Source organism: Ambystoma mexicanum, chromosome 6p, assembly GCF_040938575.1.
Source record: "Ambystoma mexicanum isolate Mex_15411 chromosome 6p, UKY_AmexF1_1, whole genome shotgun sequence".
Taxonomy (NCBI): domain Eukaryota; kingdom Metazoa; phylum Chordata; class Amphibia; order Caudata; family Ambystomatidae; genus Ambystoma; species Ambystoma mexicanum.
In genome coordinates this window covers 1,519,443,520-1,519,463,112 of record NC_090935.1, presented here as the reverse complement: position 1 = coordinate 1,519,463,112, position 19,593 = coordinate 1,519,443,520, and the positions used below count along the sequence as shown (strand labels likewise).

The following is a 19,593-nucleotide window of genomic DNA, read 5'->3' as shown; positions in this document are numbered from 1 at the left end:
TCTGACAACAGTGTCACTGCAGTCATTGTGATATGAATATATATATCATCCAACGGAGTGCACAAACTGTAATACCAGTGAACAATGTGGAAAGTTTACCCTTCGTCAGTTAAAATTTGTAACACATGCAATTTTGTTTTCACTTAATTTTCTGCACCTGGTGCAAGATTTTGAGGAGATTTTCAAACCCGTGCGGTATTAACTAGGTCTAGTTTTCCAATAATTCAGGTTTGAAACTTACCATCTCTGAACTTTCTCCTACCCGGAAGACATTGTGTTCCTTAATGCTTGTCCTAAGTAAATGTGTATGTCAATTTAAGGTGTTCTAGTCATTCAAATCCAATTGCTGTTACCTGTGACCAGTTCCACACCTTGCAGAGTCGTGCCTACTGCTAATACCACTGAAACAGCTGGTTCTATGGGTCTAATATGGGTTTCTAACCAGTTATAATATGTTGATGTAGAGGGAGCACGATTAGATAAGATTAATGTCCACCCCTACAGACCTGCAAATAGAGCTGACAGTATGATGTTCTATTCTAGCATCTGATTAGACAGAGATATTTAGGACTGTGATAGTAATGTAACAAAAGACAGACACCCTGATTAGAATTGACTAATCAAAGTTATGTCTACATAGAGTGGATGACAATAAAACCCTTCAACATCGTGTAATAGGACAAGGAACAAGGTGTGAAGAATTGTTGTGCTGCAGTTCAGTGCAAAAGGGGGTAATGTGGGTGCAGATACATTTCCTATATATTACTAGATGGTTGTATTAAAAGGCTCAAGCTAAATGTGATGATGTGGAATTGGTATGTATATGCCTGAACTGGCGGTATCTTTTTCAGGGGAGTCATTTGAATTTTACTTTATATCGTGACCAACTGTTGGCTCTTGTCAATTTTTGTTTTATTTTGTTTTTATTAGTCATACACAGACTGGAACTCAAAAACTGTTGTCTGGCACTTCTCCATGGCAAGCGCTTTGAGCCTGTGACACAAACTGGTACAGACACAAATGTTCAAAATGGACATTATGAAGAAATGCGAGTAGGTGTTATGGGAGACAGTGGGAGTGGGGAGAAGAAGTCGTCTTGTGATTTGCTACAAGGCCATCTGTGTCAACTGTAATGCAGAGACCTTGGAGAAAATCTTCATCTGTGCCCTTTTTTTCTACAATTAAAATGAATACATTTGGTTATGACTAAGGCTGCAGGTGGTGAAGGTATGAAAAACAATAAAACAGTTTCCCTGCCTGACTCAGCATATCAGGTTTTAAGTACTTAACATATTCATTGCATTTTTACTCAGGCAAAAACATAATTCCCTGTAATGGAGAATTTTTTTTCATCACCTTAAATGCCTGAAGTACAGAAGAAGATACATTTATATCATGTAATTTATTTTTGCGACAATGGTATGCTTGGGCTGTTCTCTTATTTTTCTTTTCCTAAATTATAAATATAATTACTATCAAGGAGGAAAACTAATGTGAGCTCATTGGTGGTGGCATTAAATCCAAAAGTCATGGGGCTGCTCACTTCCCAGGTGTGGGTTCTAATCTCTAGTCTACCAACACTATTTGTGATGTGTGCTATAACACGTTTGTCTCATGGAACAGTGCACCCATGTGCATTGTACAGAGAGCATGAATGCGCAGGCGCTTCAACCCCTGTTAAATGACAAGGGAAAACTCAGTGGTGAAACAACAAAGTTTCACACAGCTGAAGCAGCTGTGTATCAGGAATATTTTGGAGCCCGAACAGTGGAGACATGTGTCGATGAAATGGCCACAATATCAACGAAATATATGTCCAAATGTGGCTCTCAAGTACTCTACTTTTGGAAGGTTTCAGGTGTTAATTATATACATTTCAGTAATAAGGAACTGATTGATTGTTTAGTGAGAATGTGACTTTTCACAGAAAACACTCAAGTATGTGCAGGTCCCCAAAAATCCAGAGTAGTTTTCTGACGTTCAGGACCTCAATCTGAACAATGTACAAGCAGAGCATGATTCTGTGGAATCCTTGATGAATTCTGCAAACTAATAATTGAAAGTGATAATGAAACCCTTCCAGATCCACAGAGCACAACTTGGACTTGTGTGATGGGAACAAGCAATGAACTTGCAATGTTTGAGACCCTCTTCGTAACCACTAGGTTCACTATGTATATGATTTATGGGTAGTATGCCTCACCCCAAAACTACAATTTACACCAGATAAGAAGCAATCCCAAATCTACTTTGTGAGCTAAAAATTGATGGACTTCTGCCCCAAGGGAATAAGCATTCTAGCCGCAGTGATAACAGTGGATCAAGAATTCACGTAAGGTTTTTCATTCTATGTGGAGTCTCCCTGTGTTCTTCTGTGGACCTCTCGCCCACTGTGCCTTGGTCTCAATGAACACATGGTCTAATGAAGCTGGAGCACATTTGAGGTTACTTATCCCTTGCACAGTGGCATTGTTGAGCCGTTTTGCCAGCATTCTCCTTTATGTTTTTGGTGGCGCAAAATTCACATTTTTGGTCCCCTTCTGCAATGGCACAAACCAACCTTACCATTACTGAATGTTCTTTTGGGGACATTAAAATGTGCATGTATGTCTTTAGCCTGTTTCCAAAGGTGACTCCTGATTGTTCATCTCTTTGATGTATGTGTAACAATGCTCAGCTCTAAAATGTCATGCAAAGTACAGGTCACCTCTCCTCCCAATCTACTTCCATTTGTTTGCCATTTCCTTTTTGTAATGGTAATGCATGTTTTATCCAGTGTTTATCCAGTGTTTAAACAGCGATGTAGTGGGCAGGTTGGGGCAACCTGCCCACTAAATCACTGTTTAATGACTGGTCCACAAAGGCCCCACAGCTGATCTCTCAATCCACCATACTGGTAACAAATGCTATTAACTGTAAGGACACTTACACACTACATTCATCCTGGCTTTATAGTGCCCACCCTTTTTCTAAACACCCCAGTTTTCTTCCACACCAACATCTCCCATCTAAACCCCTTCCCTGTCCGTCTGACATTCCCCACCTCTCAACATATTTCATTCCTCCTTTGGCACTGGGGCCTTCTGCAAAACTACCAGACTTCTGCAAAGCATTCACTGTCTTTTAATTTTGGTTGGAAATGAAACACAGATATCCTTAAAGTTTTAATTCAGAGGAGTGCTTTTACTTCACCTACGAGGTTTGATACAAAAGTACTTCCTTAGTCAATAAGAATCTCCTCAGGAAACCCTACCCAGGAGAAGAACGGAATGTGTTGTTTTAAAATATTTTGAGTGATGTTAGTCAATGTTGGTCGTCTACGGGAACTCTTCAAGAAATGTAGCGGTATAGTCCACTATCACCAAGGTGTACTTGTTTCAAGGGTTCTAATAGGCCAACAATATCCATCGCAATTTTGAAAATGGGGTCCACTTATTATTAATCTGTTTAAATTAAATGAAGGTACTTCTTAATTCTTTAATGACATTATAATGAATGCTATGGTCAATCTGAGATGTTAAATTATGTATTTATTAATTTATAATGCTTACAATACATTCCAAAGTTGGGAGTTCTGATCCTACAACCGATTTAATAGTAGCAAGAACGTTTCGAAGTATTTAAATTCAGTTTTGTTATATCAATAAGCAGAGTCAGAGAATTGTGTGGCAGTTTACACATTTTAGGTGTGCCTTTCATGTGAATTTACAAACATACCTATATATTTACATGTTTTAAACAGTTTATATGGTTGTTCAGTCCATTTGGAAAAATGGAAATTTATTTTTGAAGTAAACATTTGATCAATTAGTGTTACTGAGTGAGATGAATGTTATGAATATTGACCTGGAAGTATGTCAACCTAAAAGAAATCTGACTTCACAAAGTCAGGTTATGGTCTTTGGGGCAAAAACATTAGCCATAGTGGTACATTTTCATCACACTCTTTATTCGCTCACATTTCTGCAAAACCTTAATTTGAAAATCCTCTCAAGTGCTTGCATACCACACTGTATTGGAAGGATATGTGATACATTTGCGACATGGTATTTTTTATAATTCAAGTTCACATCTCCTTTAGTCCCAAATGTTCATAGTGAAGTGGAAGATTGATTTACTTATTCAATCTCCAATAAAGTGGAGGATAATATATATTATCTGAGCACAGTTGCACTGAATTGCTTTGTTAACTAAATTAACAGAGTTAATGTCCAGACTCTATTATCCAAAAGACTTTTGAGATTGTTCAGTGTCTTAATAAATCCGGAACTGAAAGGTATTTTGAATTAGGTTGAATGTACACTCTGGAGAAGATCTGCAGTGTCACTGAAAGAAGCATGGGAACATAAAATATGCTATGCTTGTTAGTAGCCCAAATGTTAATCAAAGCTTGCAGACAGAGAGTACATTCTGTTATAGCTGTATGATCCCTTCTAAAGCATAAAGAAATTGGTTAGGAATTGAAAAAAAAGGTTTTAAGCTTTTTAAGCTTGAATATCTGCAGGCTAAAAGGAATAATTGGTCCATACCCATAAATTCAATCCCAAGATGCTCTGCCAATGCAGAAAGTTGACAAAAAAGAAAGAAAAGGGACAAAGTTTCAGAAAAGAGCAATACACTGTACTGAAAGCAGGTTACACATGACAAATATGACTGTTCTGTTTTGTTTTTGAACATTGAAACAGGATAACTGGTGCATGTTTAATGAGACAGTGCTCACAGATTGTAGTAGGATTCATACCAATATAGTCTATACAATGTCAAATGAACAGATTTTGTAAACCAAAAACACACAAAAAAGAAGGAATGTGTATCCCTTAAAGATTTTACTGTGATTTACATCGCCAGAATTGCAGTCTACATGTTGCCCTTTAGAAATACACATCATGTAGCTTTTTAACTATAAAAATGACTTATTCTGTTGTTTTCTGCTCTATAGATTTCAATAACCTTCTCTTGAACCATGTGGTTAAAATACATATGCATCCCTATGTCTGCCTCCAATTAGTTCTACCTCCATTTGCCACTCTTGAAATTGAATTCAAGCTTTCTATGTGTCCCTTTATTTACTCATATTTCTAGCTCTATACAAATACTAAGCGGTTTGTCAACCAACCCAACTGCCAACCTTCAAAACAATCTGCCAACTCATCTGTAAAGGCCTCTATCATCATATCAGATTCCCTGCCTACATGCTTAAATATATCATTGTGCCCTTACCCGTCTCTTTTGGTTTGACTGCATTGTTGTATCTATCTATCTATCTATCTATCTATCTATCTATCTATCTATCTATCTATCTGTCTGTCTGTCTGTCTGTCTGTCTGTCTGTCTGTCTGTCTGTCTGTCTGTCTGTCTATCTATCTATCTTATAGATTGCTATATAACACGTTGGAATTTTCCTATTTCTGATTTGGCTAAAAAATAGAAAAAAACATAAGCTAAACATTCCTGCCATCCATGGTATTTGCACCATGCATGAAAAGACTTTGTCAAAGATACAGTAAGGTCTAACAGCACATACAAGTGAATAATGGTGTTGTGAAAATGGCCAGTAGGAGAGTGTTCAATTGAAATTACAAACTTACCAAGGGTGCCTTGTTAGCAAATGTCTTATGTTTGGATTACCTAAGAGCTGGCCTAGCAAGGTGGCAGTGGATTATCATAGGGAGGAAGACTGGAACAAGCACACACATTGAGGGGCCAAACAATTCAGTACAATGCAATATATTTGACTCAATTTGAAGCAATCATTTAATGAAGTAGCACAGTACTGGCTTAACGGCATGACGTTAAACTACTCAGTCATGATGCATCATTTCATAGAGTAAATTTAGTTTACTTGGGATACCCAAATGAAGTTGATTCTAACAAATACCACTGAATACATTGAATGCATCCCACAAAGGCTCAAAATCTCTCATGTAATTGGAAGCAATATGGTGTAGGTTGAGTTAGAATAAGGCAGAGCATTTTAATTGGATACCGAATGAAGACTGTGTTTTAATCGGCACCCTATTCTATCAGTTTAGGACAGAATAGAGAAAGCAAGTCTCAAGCTAACTACACTATCACATCAAACACATTAACCATTTGATGCAAAACAATTCAATTAAACATATATTCTTAAAACAAATAGAGTTTGTAAGTATATGTTTAAGGGGCTCTGACTATGTTGTGTCTGGTTTATGTTTGAAGTTGCATAGTATGCACAGTAAGGAAAATGGCAATATGAAAGTTGCCAATAGCACCAATAGATGAAAAAGAAGAGCAGAAGCTGCCTCACACCACTATTACAAGAAATGATACACCACATTCCTGAGGGTGTCTTAATATCAAGGGCAGAATTGATCAGTGTGAAGAGCCATTGATAGCCAATGATTCCTGCATTTGGGTGATTCAAGTATTAAAGCCAATGGCGAGAAGACAACCAGCATGTTAAGAGTAGTTGACCATGTAACATTCCAAATTGTACATCTAGCACATTTTTCATGACTACTTTCAATTAATTATTTCGGCATTTTTTTTTAGGTTCCAACAGACAATGATAACAGACAAGGTGACAATGATCACCTTGTTCAGGTCTGAAGGATACTCTTGGTGTTTAATCCATGTTCTAAATTGGGAGCATTGCTGACCGACTGGTGATACAATACTAATGCAGAAGCATGAAACAGACCTGTTTTCTTACAGGGTTCATGGCTGTTGCTGTATGAGTTGCCAGCCATGAAAATATTTAGTTTCATTAAGTAGGATACGTTGTATAGTTTTGTGCTCGCTTTGATAATCTGTTTTAGACATGGAATTGAAAAAATATTGTATTGGATGGGCTGCATAATAAGCCACTTTCCGATCAATTGGTGAGATGAGCTCCACATCTCAAAGGCACCTGCCCATGTCCATCCTGGTGTTTTAGTGCAATCTAAATAGTCCAACACTTGACAACAGTTTCAAATGTATTGAATAAATGCATCACAAGACCCGCAAAAGGGATTTAGAATGCAGAAATCGTATATATAGATAACTTAGTGATAACACATGGTGTGTTGTTGTCTCCTTAGATGCACTATCTTATTGTAAAATGATTTGATGGCATTGTTGAAAAGGTTTCATGGTCCTCATCTGATTTAAAAACATTTTTTGACAAGTACCTGTTGAAACCCTAAATCAATAGCCTGCATTGTAGAACTACCTGGTTTGTTGAGTGACAGTGTGCCAGTCAATCATTGACAAGGTTAGATATAGTAGTTTGTCAAGTTATGCAGGTATTTATATATATATATATATATATATATATATATATATATATATATATATATATATATATATATGGGAAGGTTTGTATGTTCGAGGTTGGCTTGGCCTATGTTCGGCATACCAGTCTGGGGTGTACTGGTGATAGTGAAATCGGCCCAACCCCATCCATTGGCCCTGCACCGGGCGGGGTCTGGCCCAATGCTATCAGATTTGTGAATGTTTGCATGTATGTTCGGTGTTGGCTATCAGTATGGGCGATTTCAGGATATTGCAGATTATCCGATTGTTGGCTCCAGCCCCACAACAGTTGGTGGGCTGATGTTTTGGCCTGAGGTCGGCATACCAGTCTGAGGTGTACTGGCAATATTGAAATCTGACCAACCCCACCCATTCGCCCTGCACAAGCCGGGGTCCGGCCCTGTGCTATCAATATAGGCGATTTCGGAAGACTGACGATTTTCCAATTTTTCAAAAATAAAAGTTAGGACACAATATAAAATACGCAAGGCTATAGCAGTCCCCCACGTGCACACCCGGGCAATGCCCAGTGGCACAGCTAGTTACTAATAAGTTTGAGATTTATGTCATTGAGGCATTGCCACTTTTTTCCTGAATGGGAGTTAACTTTTAAGTGCAGGCATTAACAAACTAATGACATGCAAAGGTTTCTTTGAATGATGTTAAGGCGCCTTTGAAACATCAAAAACTTATGACAAAGCACCAGGGTGGCTTTATGGACCCTTAGTGAAAAAAAGATTTGCACCTAGGAGTTTCGGTTGGTTAAACAGCCCCAAAAATAATTTAGACTTTCATTTAACTAGATGATTTAAATCACAAGAAAATAGTTATGTGCTAAATCTAGCTCTTATAAAGAAAGAAGTATGCTGTTTTCATACTTGTTTCGAATTGGATAGTGCCTTTCGTTATACAACTTCTACAATAAGAATTTAATTATTTTTGTAATTATAACTATTGGTATTTGGGATGGTTGATCTTGATGAAAGTGCAGTGGTAATTTATATATTAGGGTACACGCAGCATACCCAGATGCTCTAAATAATGATAAAACATAGCAACGGCTCCAATTAAGTAGAATGATAAATCTGCATCCTAGAGCTCAGCAGCATTTGTGGACAATTATTCTGCAATAGGAATTAAGTGATTTACTTTTAGTACTAATGTTAATATCCAAATACCCCATTAAAAAATGACATTACTATCCAGAACACACAAATTTAACCAAGTTGGTTTATTGTCTGCCATCATTTATTTCTAAGTGTTTTGTATACTATTGCCCATCCAGTCAGAAAAAACAAAAGCTGGGAGCAAAAACTTACTTGTGTTTAAGAGTTATCTGTAGTCGCTTCAGGAATTTAACAAACTAAATCTAACTTAACACTTGGCTCATTACATTTATTCTAAGTGTGTTCTAATTATGAAGAATGCCTTACAATATGTTTTTTCGGTCATAATCACCTACTTAAAAGCCAGAGGTATTTTATTCAGAATTTAAAATATGGCTTTTGATTTAAATTTGATGGTGTGACCTCATAGTATATACTCATTTACAAGAACTGCACTTCACAAGTTATTTCTCCTAGGCCATTTATTTCTGAAGTGATGAAATTAAGAACAGCAGCAATATTCCAACCAAGTTTAGGATGATAACATAACACTCACATCCCGTAAGAGGATGCCAACTACTTAAATAATCGGTTATTGCAGGCACAGGCGCAAATCAGATCATGTAGAAGGGGTTAAGCATAAGCATCCAATTAAGATTTCTTCCAAATGGAGCCATTAGCACATACCTTTATGATATAGATCAGTTGCACTGAAAGCACGTTAAGTATTTAAGAAAATGAGTGACATGCCCATGCATACATATTATGACATTAATGGTTGATTACTGTTGATTACTGTTGTAAATGAGCTACATGGAATTGTATCTTCTAAAATAGAATTTACAACAAACTAGCTCAATATGAAATAATTTTGCGTAATTTAAAATGGAATATATTCTGGCCAATGATCTAGCAAGAGAACCGGCAGAGAAAACATACATCACTTTTTTTGTATAGACTTGGTCGTGGAGTGTCATCCTTTTCACTGTGAAAAAATGTGTTTCACTTCTCTTGACCTTATGAAATTTGGCACAGCATTTAGCAATTATAATTTCCAATATGTTGACACCCAGAACTGCAGAGAAAGATTTCCAGGAATGGAGGTTAGATAGATTTTAGTGTGGATGTGGTAGAGATAACTGCTAAACTAGTTCTGTGCGTTTCTTATGTTTGATTGTATTGCACTGCTGGCTGCTTAACAGTAGCTTTCAGGATAATTCTCACAACAAATCATTCTATGAATAAGGTTACATATCCATGAGAGTTTATAATACTATAGTGTTTTATTTTGTAGCATCCCAGGATTCAAAACAAAAACACAAGTCTGTGACTTTTGAGTTATAGGGTTCTTCACAGATTTCAGCATCCCCAGTGAATTATTATTACCCAATATTTGCATTGCCTCGCAATCTGTTTCATTATACCAGTCCCTAATAATTAGGTGGCCCCACAAGACTGACCAGCGCGTGTCAAGTAAGTGTTGCTGAATTTGTGGCCTGGTTGCAGCAGCAGGAGTTAGCTGTATGGTCTTCTATACAGCAGTAGTGGATGGGATAGAATGTGCATGAGCAGTGCACCAGTGATCATTAATTAACAGGGGGATTGCACAAAAATGCGTCAAACTAGAAAAAAAGCGAATTGTTAGTTATCCAGGTGAGACTCTGCTGAAGGGCATGCTTGAAATTAACAGTCTAGAACCAAAGAAGACATGTGCTTAAAGGAACCATAGTGGCAGAGAGCAGCCCTTCTTCCTCATAAGAGTCCTTTGGTTTCTGCCTAGTGGCTATCAGAAGTACTAATATGGGGTAGAAAGCAGAGACCCTTGTAAAGGATGGCATCCAAGAGGCTTGTAGAATTAAAGACCAACCATATAAAAAGAATTGCCTCTATCCTACCCTTCTTCCCATACACATTTCAGCCTCTGGGGTTGATTGATGATGAACCAAGGAGCACATCTATTCTCAAGGGGAATTACCCAGAGTTTTTGCCCTGGTTAGTAAAAACATGAGACTTCAAGTTTAAGGTGCCTGGAACAGTCCATAAGGCAGCAACTTTGGTATTTTCGGCAGCTGGTTCCTCCTAATCTCCCTTTGGTGAAATCAGCAAAGAATGTGGTCCTCTGTGAATGGCGAGAGCTTCCAAGGATTTCCCTGGTATGGTTCATGCAGAAGCGAAATACAATTTTGGGCTTCAAAAAGGCCCTGGCATATTCATAACAGACAGATTGCCTTCTTTCAAGGCTGGCAGCAAGACTTCCTCAGTTGGTCGAAGGCTGCACTCGGAGACACTGATGTACAGGTGAGTTTAATGGACATTACAAAAAAGTGATTGCCTGTTTGCATTTGTCTTTCAGATGCAATACTGATATGTCCCAGTTATTGATGATGGACTTTCAATGTGCACATACATCAGTAGACATGGGCCAATTATTCATATTTCCTTGAGGGGGTTGAGAAAAAGGTGTATTTCCTGCTGGTTCCAGCTTTCAATGGCATTAGAGAATCACCTTCTGCTCTTAGAACATGTTGCAGCAAGACACTGTTCACATGAAGTATTGGAACATAGAAAGATACTACCCTAGTAATTCTAGCTGAGGGTAGCTATTTACAGACAACAGTTACTTTATGATGCATAAAAGTATTTAAGGAGAGCAAGTATACTGGTTGTGTTGATGCAGGTGAGGACACCTGGGTGTGCAGTACAGCCATTTTCTTTTCATCATACACGAAGCAGGCATAACAGCTTCCAAGAATGAACATAGAAAATCGAGTGGTAGACCAAGGGATAATCTACACCAATTCAGAAGAGTCGGTGCAGATGACTGTGGCAACTGTGGCTGAAGGTTATCAGTGTGAGGCATCTAAAGTTCTTCAGGGAAGTCTAGACATACATATTATTGGATACTGAAAGTAGTACTCCTCACATGTGTGAATCTGCCTCCTGTGTGCTGCAGTGAGCCAATGGATGTAAGTAGAGTAACCTATATTGCAACCTCTTGATTGGCAGTCCCCATGGCAATTGGACCTTGAGGTTTAGGAATTATTTCATGGTCGTAGTTCCAATGAAATTTGAAGGTTCTCTTGAATTCTTTCCTTCAAGCAATTGTGACCATAGATGACAGCAATATCAGGTGGGGAACAAAGCAATTCAGTTCAGGGTCAATGGTCCATCGAGGATTGGATGAGGGCCTCAAGTTGGAAGGTGTTTGCAGCAAGGTTAAGTGCTTTGCAGGCCTTTGTCCCTTTGGTTGTGAAATAGTTTTCTTTTGAATGGACAACAAAGTAGCCAGAAGAGGGCAGCTTAAAGACTGTTGTGCGTATGGGAAGAGGTGCATCTGCTCCCCCTGATGGTTGTCCACATCAAGCCACTGGACAGTTTGCAGGGCAAATTTTGCAGATTATTCCCTGAATCACAGAAACTCTCTCTTTCCTCTGTTTTGTTAATGCAGATGTGTCAGAAGTCTGTAGACCTTTGGATAGATCTTATGTGACAGACAATGCTGGATTGTCAAGGTGTTTGCACACATTGTCCACATCCAAGGGCAGACGGGGTAATTCCCTAACCCTGAAGAGATCCATGGCTCTGCTTTATGCATTTATTACCTATCACTCTAAGTTCTCAGCAAAATCAGGGGAAGTAATCAGATTCTTCTAGTGGTTCCCGTTGGCCCAGAATTATCTTTTTTTTATCTGTTGGCACAGATGTCAGCAAGAGCAGTCTGGATGCTCCTTTCTTCGCCACACAGGGTTCGTCAAAGGTCCTCAATAACGAAGGCAAGCAATCATTCCAACTGGTTAGTTTGGAGGATGAATGGGATATACTGCAGACACAGGATATTTCAAGAGAAACAGTAGTATCTGTGCACCAATCTAGAAGGCCTTCCACAGTGCTACTTAAAGTCATCATTGGAGATCATTTCATCATTGGTGTAGGTCTCGGAATCTAGAATCCTTGTTCTACACGGTCCTAGTTATCATTCTGTTTCCCTAGAATGGATTTTCTTTTGGACGCTAAATGTCTACTTGTTGTCTCCGGTGGTTGTCTCAACAGGAGGGCAGTTAAGTCGTACCACAGATTCTACACTGAGTAAATCAAGGCTTGTATTTGATGGAAATTGATTCAGACAACGAATTACCATGTGAAACATGGTCTACTCTTCATTGGTGGCAACAATGAACATTATTACACTGGTTTTCTTTTAGTACCTTGTGGCTACTTATTGACAGCTGAAAGCTTTCTCCACATGTCCTCATTTGGTTTGCCCAGGAAATCTTTATTTCTGTTTAAATGTTCATTTATTGATTACATGGTCTGAACCATAATCTCCGTTGAATGCATTTTGAAATAATCTCCTGCCATTACTAAGTATGTATCGACTTGAGTTTTGAATGGTCCAACTTTGATATAATGTGCTAAATATGAATATTAAATGCATCCCTAATATATGGCTGCTTAGAATAATTTGCAGAATTAAGTTAGCTAAACTGAGGTCATAGCTCCGACAAATGTGTCTTTTTAATCTAAAACCAGGTTTTTATAAAATAAGTTCATATTTTCTCATTTCAGTAACACCAGGAATCTCCCTGCAGGTTTTTCTGTAAAAAAGGGACATGCATGCATAGGGAGAGCAAGACCGTAGCATGCCCTCGCCCTAAAAGAGAGGTGAATAGTAAGAGGGGTGCACTGGTCATACCTATGCTTGCAATGATATCTGTTTATAAAGCTCAGAATTGTTTAATAAATGTTGGAATGATTTCATTCTTCCAGGAGCAGGACCACCAACAGCCCTAAATAAACCTCTGACCTGAAAATGTGTTTGATAAAGCAGCCCATCTTTGGTGAGGCGGGACCAATCAACGTCAGCTACTCGCCTTTTTCATTGAATGCTAACAGGTACTGATTTCTCATGAATCTCTTCTGCAAAAGCACTGGCAAGTCTAGAAAAGTAGAATTTCAGAGGGCAGAGCTATATAGTTTGTCAGCCATTGTTATATCCTAATCCCAGCCATGTTCGTTAAGGAGCAGGTGATACCAGCCAGTTAGGGGCAAGTGTCAGTAACTTACTTCCCATAAAAGGTGCAAGTTATCGAGTCTATTCTCACCCCACCATTAGAAATGCCATTTCTTGTACAACAATATGAGCTGATCTGGTATACATTTCAGAATGATCTTTATCCTTCTGCTCGGTCACATTTGAAGAGCGATTCTTTCTCACAAGACAAATATAGAAATTTCCAGACAGATGATTTGAAAGCATGAGCCTGGCTCCAAACCCTTTACCTTAATAGTTTGGACAATATAGTTGTAAATGTAGTTCCATTATCAACTAGATGAAAACAATTAATACTAAATACTAAACTTCCATTGTCATTATTAAAGTGTTAAAATTTAGCGTTTAACTTTGTACATCAAAGCAAAACACACAACAGAACATGCATAATGCAAAACTCCCATGTTCTCAAAAGTGCATTGGAAGAAACATGTTTGATGCACGCTTGATACAAATAATGAAATAAACATGGAATCTGCAACTGAGGTACATGAATTTCGATGTGTCTGCACCTTAAAGCTAAGCTAGTAAGATCACTATTGCAAAGCCAACATTTTAGCATAATTTAACAAATAATTTGTCAAGATGATCAGGAAAACAATGATGACCTCCTTATCCATCTTCCTCGTCACAGTCCTCACCTAGGAGACCTGTACTAAACACGTTTTTCTCTTACCATTTTTTAACTCCCGCCCTAAGCCTGGAATAAAAGTACCTTTGCCTTATTTCCTGTGTTGTCTGTCCTAGCTGGAGGCAGGTTCACGTGTGCTCTCCTCCTCCAGCATGTCATAGGTAAGTAGGATTCTGCTATTTGAACATGCCTGTGGATACTTTTCTGTTGCAGATATGTTGTTCTTCCCTTTTAGGACATTCCCTGGCCATTTGGCCCAGCAGATTCTGTGCAATCTGCATTTATAAAAAAGATATTCTGTAATTACATTTCTGCTGGCCAGGGCCTGTGACTGAGAAGTGAGAAATAGCTACCACTGTTTTCTGCGAGCTTTCTGGAAGAAGGGAATTGCTGGCCAAGCTTTACCCTCACATGCTGCTTTCACCTCTTCCCCCACTGCAATTGCATTTTAGGTACTGCTGGGGAAACATGCTCTCCTGTGCATCATACAGATCGTGTGGATCTCGCTCACACATAAACAGGCACTGCTTGGCAGACCTGTGCTTGAATTTCATATATAGGGCTTTCCTGCTCAGAAAAAGGCACTGATGGGCACACTTGCTTTCGTGAGCCTCTTTTGGATCCTGTGTTTACTAAAATGATGCTGCCCTAGTTTGAGGGTCTGTAGGGTTGACTACAAGTACACTGACAATGCTCATGGGATTGCATAGGAATAATGATATAATTGGCAGAGTTACTGGCTTACTGAAAATGTTCCCTCTGTCCTACCCCCACTCCAATGTTTCCTTTACAGCTGGTTCCAGGTAGAACTGGATAACATTGGGAGTTGGTTGTATGTTCACTCCAGTGGTTCATGTAAGAGGAATAGAGTTGCTAGCAATAGGGAACGTTTGTCCTTTCTGTGTGTGCCATCAGGACTTCCTGCTCTTGTGAAATAACTTGCTCTCTGGTTACTATGGTAAACTTTCAAATGCAACATTTGAAGTGAATCAGTTAATGTGGCTGCCTTCAGGCATCTCTGCAAATTGGCATAGAATTCAGAATTGGGATGGTCTAGCCTGCTTTTCTCTGCCCTGTGTTAATGTTTCCTTCTACCAGGATTATTTTGGACATGTATGTTCAACACAGGGTTTGCTATCACTGAAAAACGCTTTACAGTTGTATTTCAACGGAATCTAATTGCAAGTAAATAATTGGAAACCATTCTGGGAATCACCCACAAGGGGTTGGAAGTTGAACTTGTGTGTTATACTGCTCTGGATTACGTTCACACAGGAAAAAAGAAAACAGCACGCTCAGTGAACTGAAAATGGGCCTCATTACAAGTTAGCTGGTCCAGGAACTACGATACTGGTAAGCTTGCCGGTACTGTAGTTCCCGGACCGGCAAACTACGAGTTGTGCTCGCAGGTGCCTTTTTGCCCGCCAGGTCCGAGCACAGCATGTCGGATGCACCGGCACCGTTATTAACAGTGCCGGTGCATCCGACCTCCCCATTCCCATTAAGCCCTATGGGGCTGAAATTGGAATGGGGATTGAGAATTACCGGCACCCATGAATGGGCCAATACCGGGTCTGGTGGGGCCAGAATGCCCCGGTAATTGCTCATTCTCGGGTGCCGGTAAAATCTGCGAGTTTGGCAGCAGCCTGCCGGTTTTACCGGCAAGGATACTGCTAAACCTGTAATGCGGCCCAATGTGTTACTAGGTCTGTATTCAATATGTTTGAATCCTGACAGTGTTGATTCTGCCTTTCAACCTTCCTGTAACACAAGCCAAGAGGGTGCCACACAAGTTATATCAGTGTTGCATAGTATAAACCTAGGACATGTATGTAGATATTGCATCATACTATTGATAAATGGTTTTGTTAAAGGAACTTCTGTATTTCCCAGTGCCTTGGTTTGTAATGACTACCAAATACTGCAAGTGCTTAAGAGAAATCAGGGCAGCAGTTTAATGCTCATTGCATCTGAAACTCAAAACAAGACATTGCTTTGTCGGAGTGAAGGCAATCTCCACTCTGCTATTTCAAATAGAAGGTGTATGAGTAGGTTGTGTTAAAATACTCTGTGATTATAGGCTTTGGGTAAGCGAAGAACATCTACCATGGTTTGCACGGTTTGCTACTTTTCTTGAATGAATGTACAAAAAATGTAAAGTAATTTTCCTTCGGGGAGATGTGGCGGGGTAAGTCAAACCATTTGGTTCAACTTTACAAAGCACAACGCTAATTAGAAGTCTGGTTTATTGGGGTAATAAAAATCATTTTCTGTGATAGCACAACTCATATATTTAGCTGTCATTGAAGGTAGTCGACAGAGGTTGAAGATTGTTCTTGTCCTGACCAGCTATGCATAAGGTTTCTGAGCACATCTTTCAGTTGTACTGCTCCTGACAATAAGCTACTTGTAAAATATGTCTCTTTAAGGGGCAAGGTTTTCTCAATGTTTCACTGTACGTGATCAAAGCTGAAGTCCTTCATGGAGAATGATTAATGATAATGTTGTAAATCGACAAGTTATGCACTTGAGGTTTGTTCATAAGCAGGCGCAAGGGCACGCTAACTGGTGTTATATTTTCATATGAGCCCTGTCTGTATCTGGTCTGGCCTGTATTCAAGCCTCCTTTAGATACATTATCTTATGAACCCAATATTGTCTGTACTGGGTTATTTCCATTCACGTTACATAATTTTAACCTATACTGCTGACTTTTGTCTTTTTTGTACTCTTGCTGTTTTTATGGTTTTAGATTCATCAATCACAGCTTTATTTTTCTGGTTCGAGTCCTTTTGGTTTTAATCTGTGGTTTCTTAACTGCAGTACTTTCATTTGGGAATGTTACCTTTATTTGTTTTTATGTAAGATTGTCCTTTTCAGTTCCAACTCATGAGGGTAGGGCTATCTCTTAGTCAACACTCGGGTTCTCCATTTAGGTTACTTTCCAGATGTTTTCATTTATGCTGTTGCCAGGCATTTGCTCAAGTCCATTATATACGAAGTCAAATTTGACCTATTTTGCACAGGGATTGGAATATCAGTGCTTGAATATTAGGGTAGTCATCTTATAAAGTGTGTTTTGTCTGCTTTCTATCTTGTTGAGGTCAGTCGGCTCTCCAAAGATGCCTTGAGCGTTTGATGATGTGGTTTGCTGCCGAATTGTACAGTTTCAATGGGACAACTATCTATTGTTTTAAGACTGGCTTGCCTTATACGTTTCACTCCTTCTGTTTTCTATTCCTTTCCACAATACGTGGCACTTTGAGGATTCTTCTCAGGCTGTGTCGCTTTTGGCAAATTGGTGCATGACTTAGCGCTAAGCAGGATCTGCCCTTGTGTGGGTGGCCTTTGTCTGCTACCAACTGTCAGTTGCCACCTTCTGAATTGTCTCATGCCGCAGGTCCTTGATATTGCTATCCCTGATCATCAGGGGTTTGCTCTGGCATCCCTTTAGTTATTATGGTCTGCTATTTGTTTTTTACACTGCACACATTACCACTGTAGTGCTCTTAAAAGGGCTGGACCTTCTCGGTGTAGAGACAAATTGTGATCTCACTGTGAAAAAGGTCACAATTGCTTGACAAACCTAATCGTCCAGCCTCTTTTTCAATTTGGAGGCCTTCTGAAAATCCAATGGTATAGGATATCAATTGATTTTATCCGGTACTTAGAATGTCAGTCAAGACCTGCTTCCCCTATGTTTAGCAAGGATTTCTTTGTTATCAGAGGCTACACTTATCTTCAGGCACGTTCTATAGTGTGGGGCCTTCCGGGTGTTTCAATTAGAAATAAATGTAGATGGGGTTATGGGCACATGTAGTTGACAAATTCTATTGTCTGCACTGTGCTGTCCATAGATTTACCCTATGGCACTGTTTTAGTTGATCGATTAATAAGGCCTAGGACTTTTTATGTTATACACCTTTCAGTTACAGAGGAAGATGGCAGATACCGATGGCTTCCCTAGAGTTTCTGGCAGTAGGGGTAAGGGCTCTGCAGTTCTTGGTCATTTCCCACACTACACAAGACACAATGTGCATTTTCTGAGGTATCTGCTACCTCAGGGTGTCTCCGGACTATGACTGTTTTATGATGTCATAAATAAGCCAGCTATCACAGCATGAATTCACTGGCTTGGTATATTCTCAGAGTAAAGACTGCGACAAGAAAGACGGTAGAGGAGGTACTGACCTGATTACTTACATGTACTCTTAATTACTCAAAGTCAAAGTCTTCCTCGTCACAGTCATTAAGATCCCTCCCTCCAAAGCCCTTTTGTAGTTTTAATCCACTTCTTTCTCTAACAGGAAGTCTTGGTGAGTCAGAGGTGCTTTTATACTTGGCTTAGGGGAGCAGTAAAATCAATGAGAAGAGAAACATTGCTTTAGGGTGGGTGGAGGGGCATTTGAATCACCTTTCTCCCTGATGAGGACTCACTTCTTAGAGTAAGGACTGTGACAAGGAAAGCGTGGGCTCAGAGTAATGAAGATTACTGGTAAGTAATCCGGTCATTGTCAAACTGGCATTACACATTTAGTCAAGTGCCAATTGCATGCCCCGCTAAATACAATAGGTAGGATGTTCATACACAATTCGTTCATTAATAGGCCCAGGGCCAAGCCAAACAAAATTACAAGTGGAGCTTTTCTTTGTGTGCCCTAGATCTATATGTTTTGTGTCATTTTCATGCACTGTGAAAAGGGGCATTATAATTGTTTACTTGTGATTTAATTGATTAACTTTACCACACACGTTAGAAATACACAGATTTAAAGAACCCCTGCTTGTGTTTACCCAACTATTTTTACTGAACTGCATATTTTACATAAAACACCCAAGCAAAAAATGTGAGCACTAGTTATGCATAGCCCACTGCATATGTTGAAGCCTCCCCTCTATCGTGTAAACGTACCTCTTATAAAAGTACACAACGTCATTGCACTCCCTCCAGGCCTAACAATCCAAGGCACCAAAGAAATACGATTTGATAGCGTCTAAAATATGCTTTACTATGTTCATCTACAGCTTGCATGCTGAATACACAACAACATTAACAGCATCAAACGAGAAAGGATTACACAGATAAGCACTGCTGTATTATTATGTTTGCATGCTACAGGCAGCGGCAATTAGCAATAGACCTAACAGCAAAAGAAAAATACATGTAGATCAAGAAGAAGTCTGAGAAAAGATGCAGCAATAAGACAGCGGCATTGACTAAGCATGCTCTGATTCAGGCACAGACAGAAAGGAAGTAGACGTACTGTAGAAGCTGGCCATTACGTAGTTTTGGCAGCGATCACCAGTAAACTCATTTGGGCACCTGAGAGGAAAGATAAAAAAAGTAGAGAAAAACAGAGAAAATAGAAGAGATGAATAAATGCAAAGAAAGGAGATCCTTCAAGAGTAAACATCTTGCACTTGATGAGTTCATGTGCAGGGACTGGTTCTTGACTCAGGCTATCAACATGGCTTAATGTGTAAGGGGAAAGTACACACTAGCAATGCTCTGGGCTGGGCCAAAAACTGCT

General features: G+C 39.2%; 1 protein-coding gene across 17 annotated transcripts in view; it reads right to left on the bottom strand.

The window, feature by feature from the left end:
• NRG1 (neuregulin 1) overlaps positions 1–19,593 on the bottom strand; it is a 2,309,699-nt gene that overhangs the window by 321,965 nt on the left and 1,968,141 nt on the right. For 6 of the 17 annotated variants that reach the window (XM_069626364.1, XM_069626365.1, XM_069626363.1 and 3 more), the window contains one exon: positions 4,530–4,553. The exons of 7 other annotated variants lie outside the window; for them this stretch is intronic. In XM_069626364.1, coding sequence (XP_069482465.1) covers positions 4,530–4,553 — 24 coding nt within the window. Of the gene's footprint in view, positions 1–4,529; positions 4,554–19,326; positions 19,386–19,593 lie in introns of all 17 variants that reach the window. 4 more of the 17 variants (XM_069626366.1, XM_069626371.1, XM_069626369.1 and 1 more) reach the window with 2 other exon arrangements.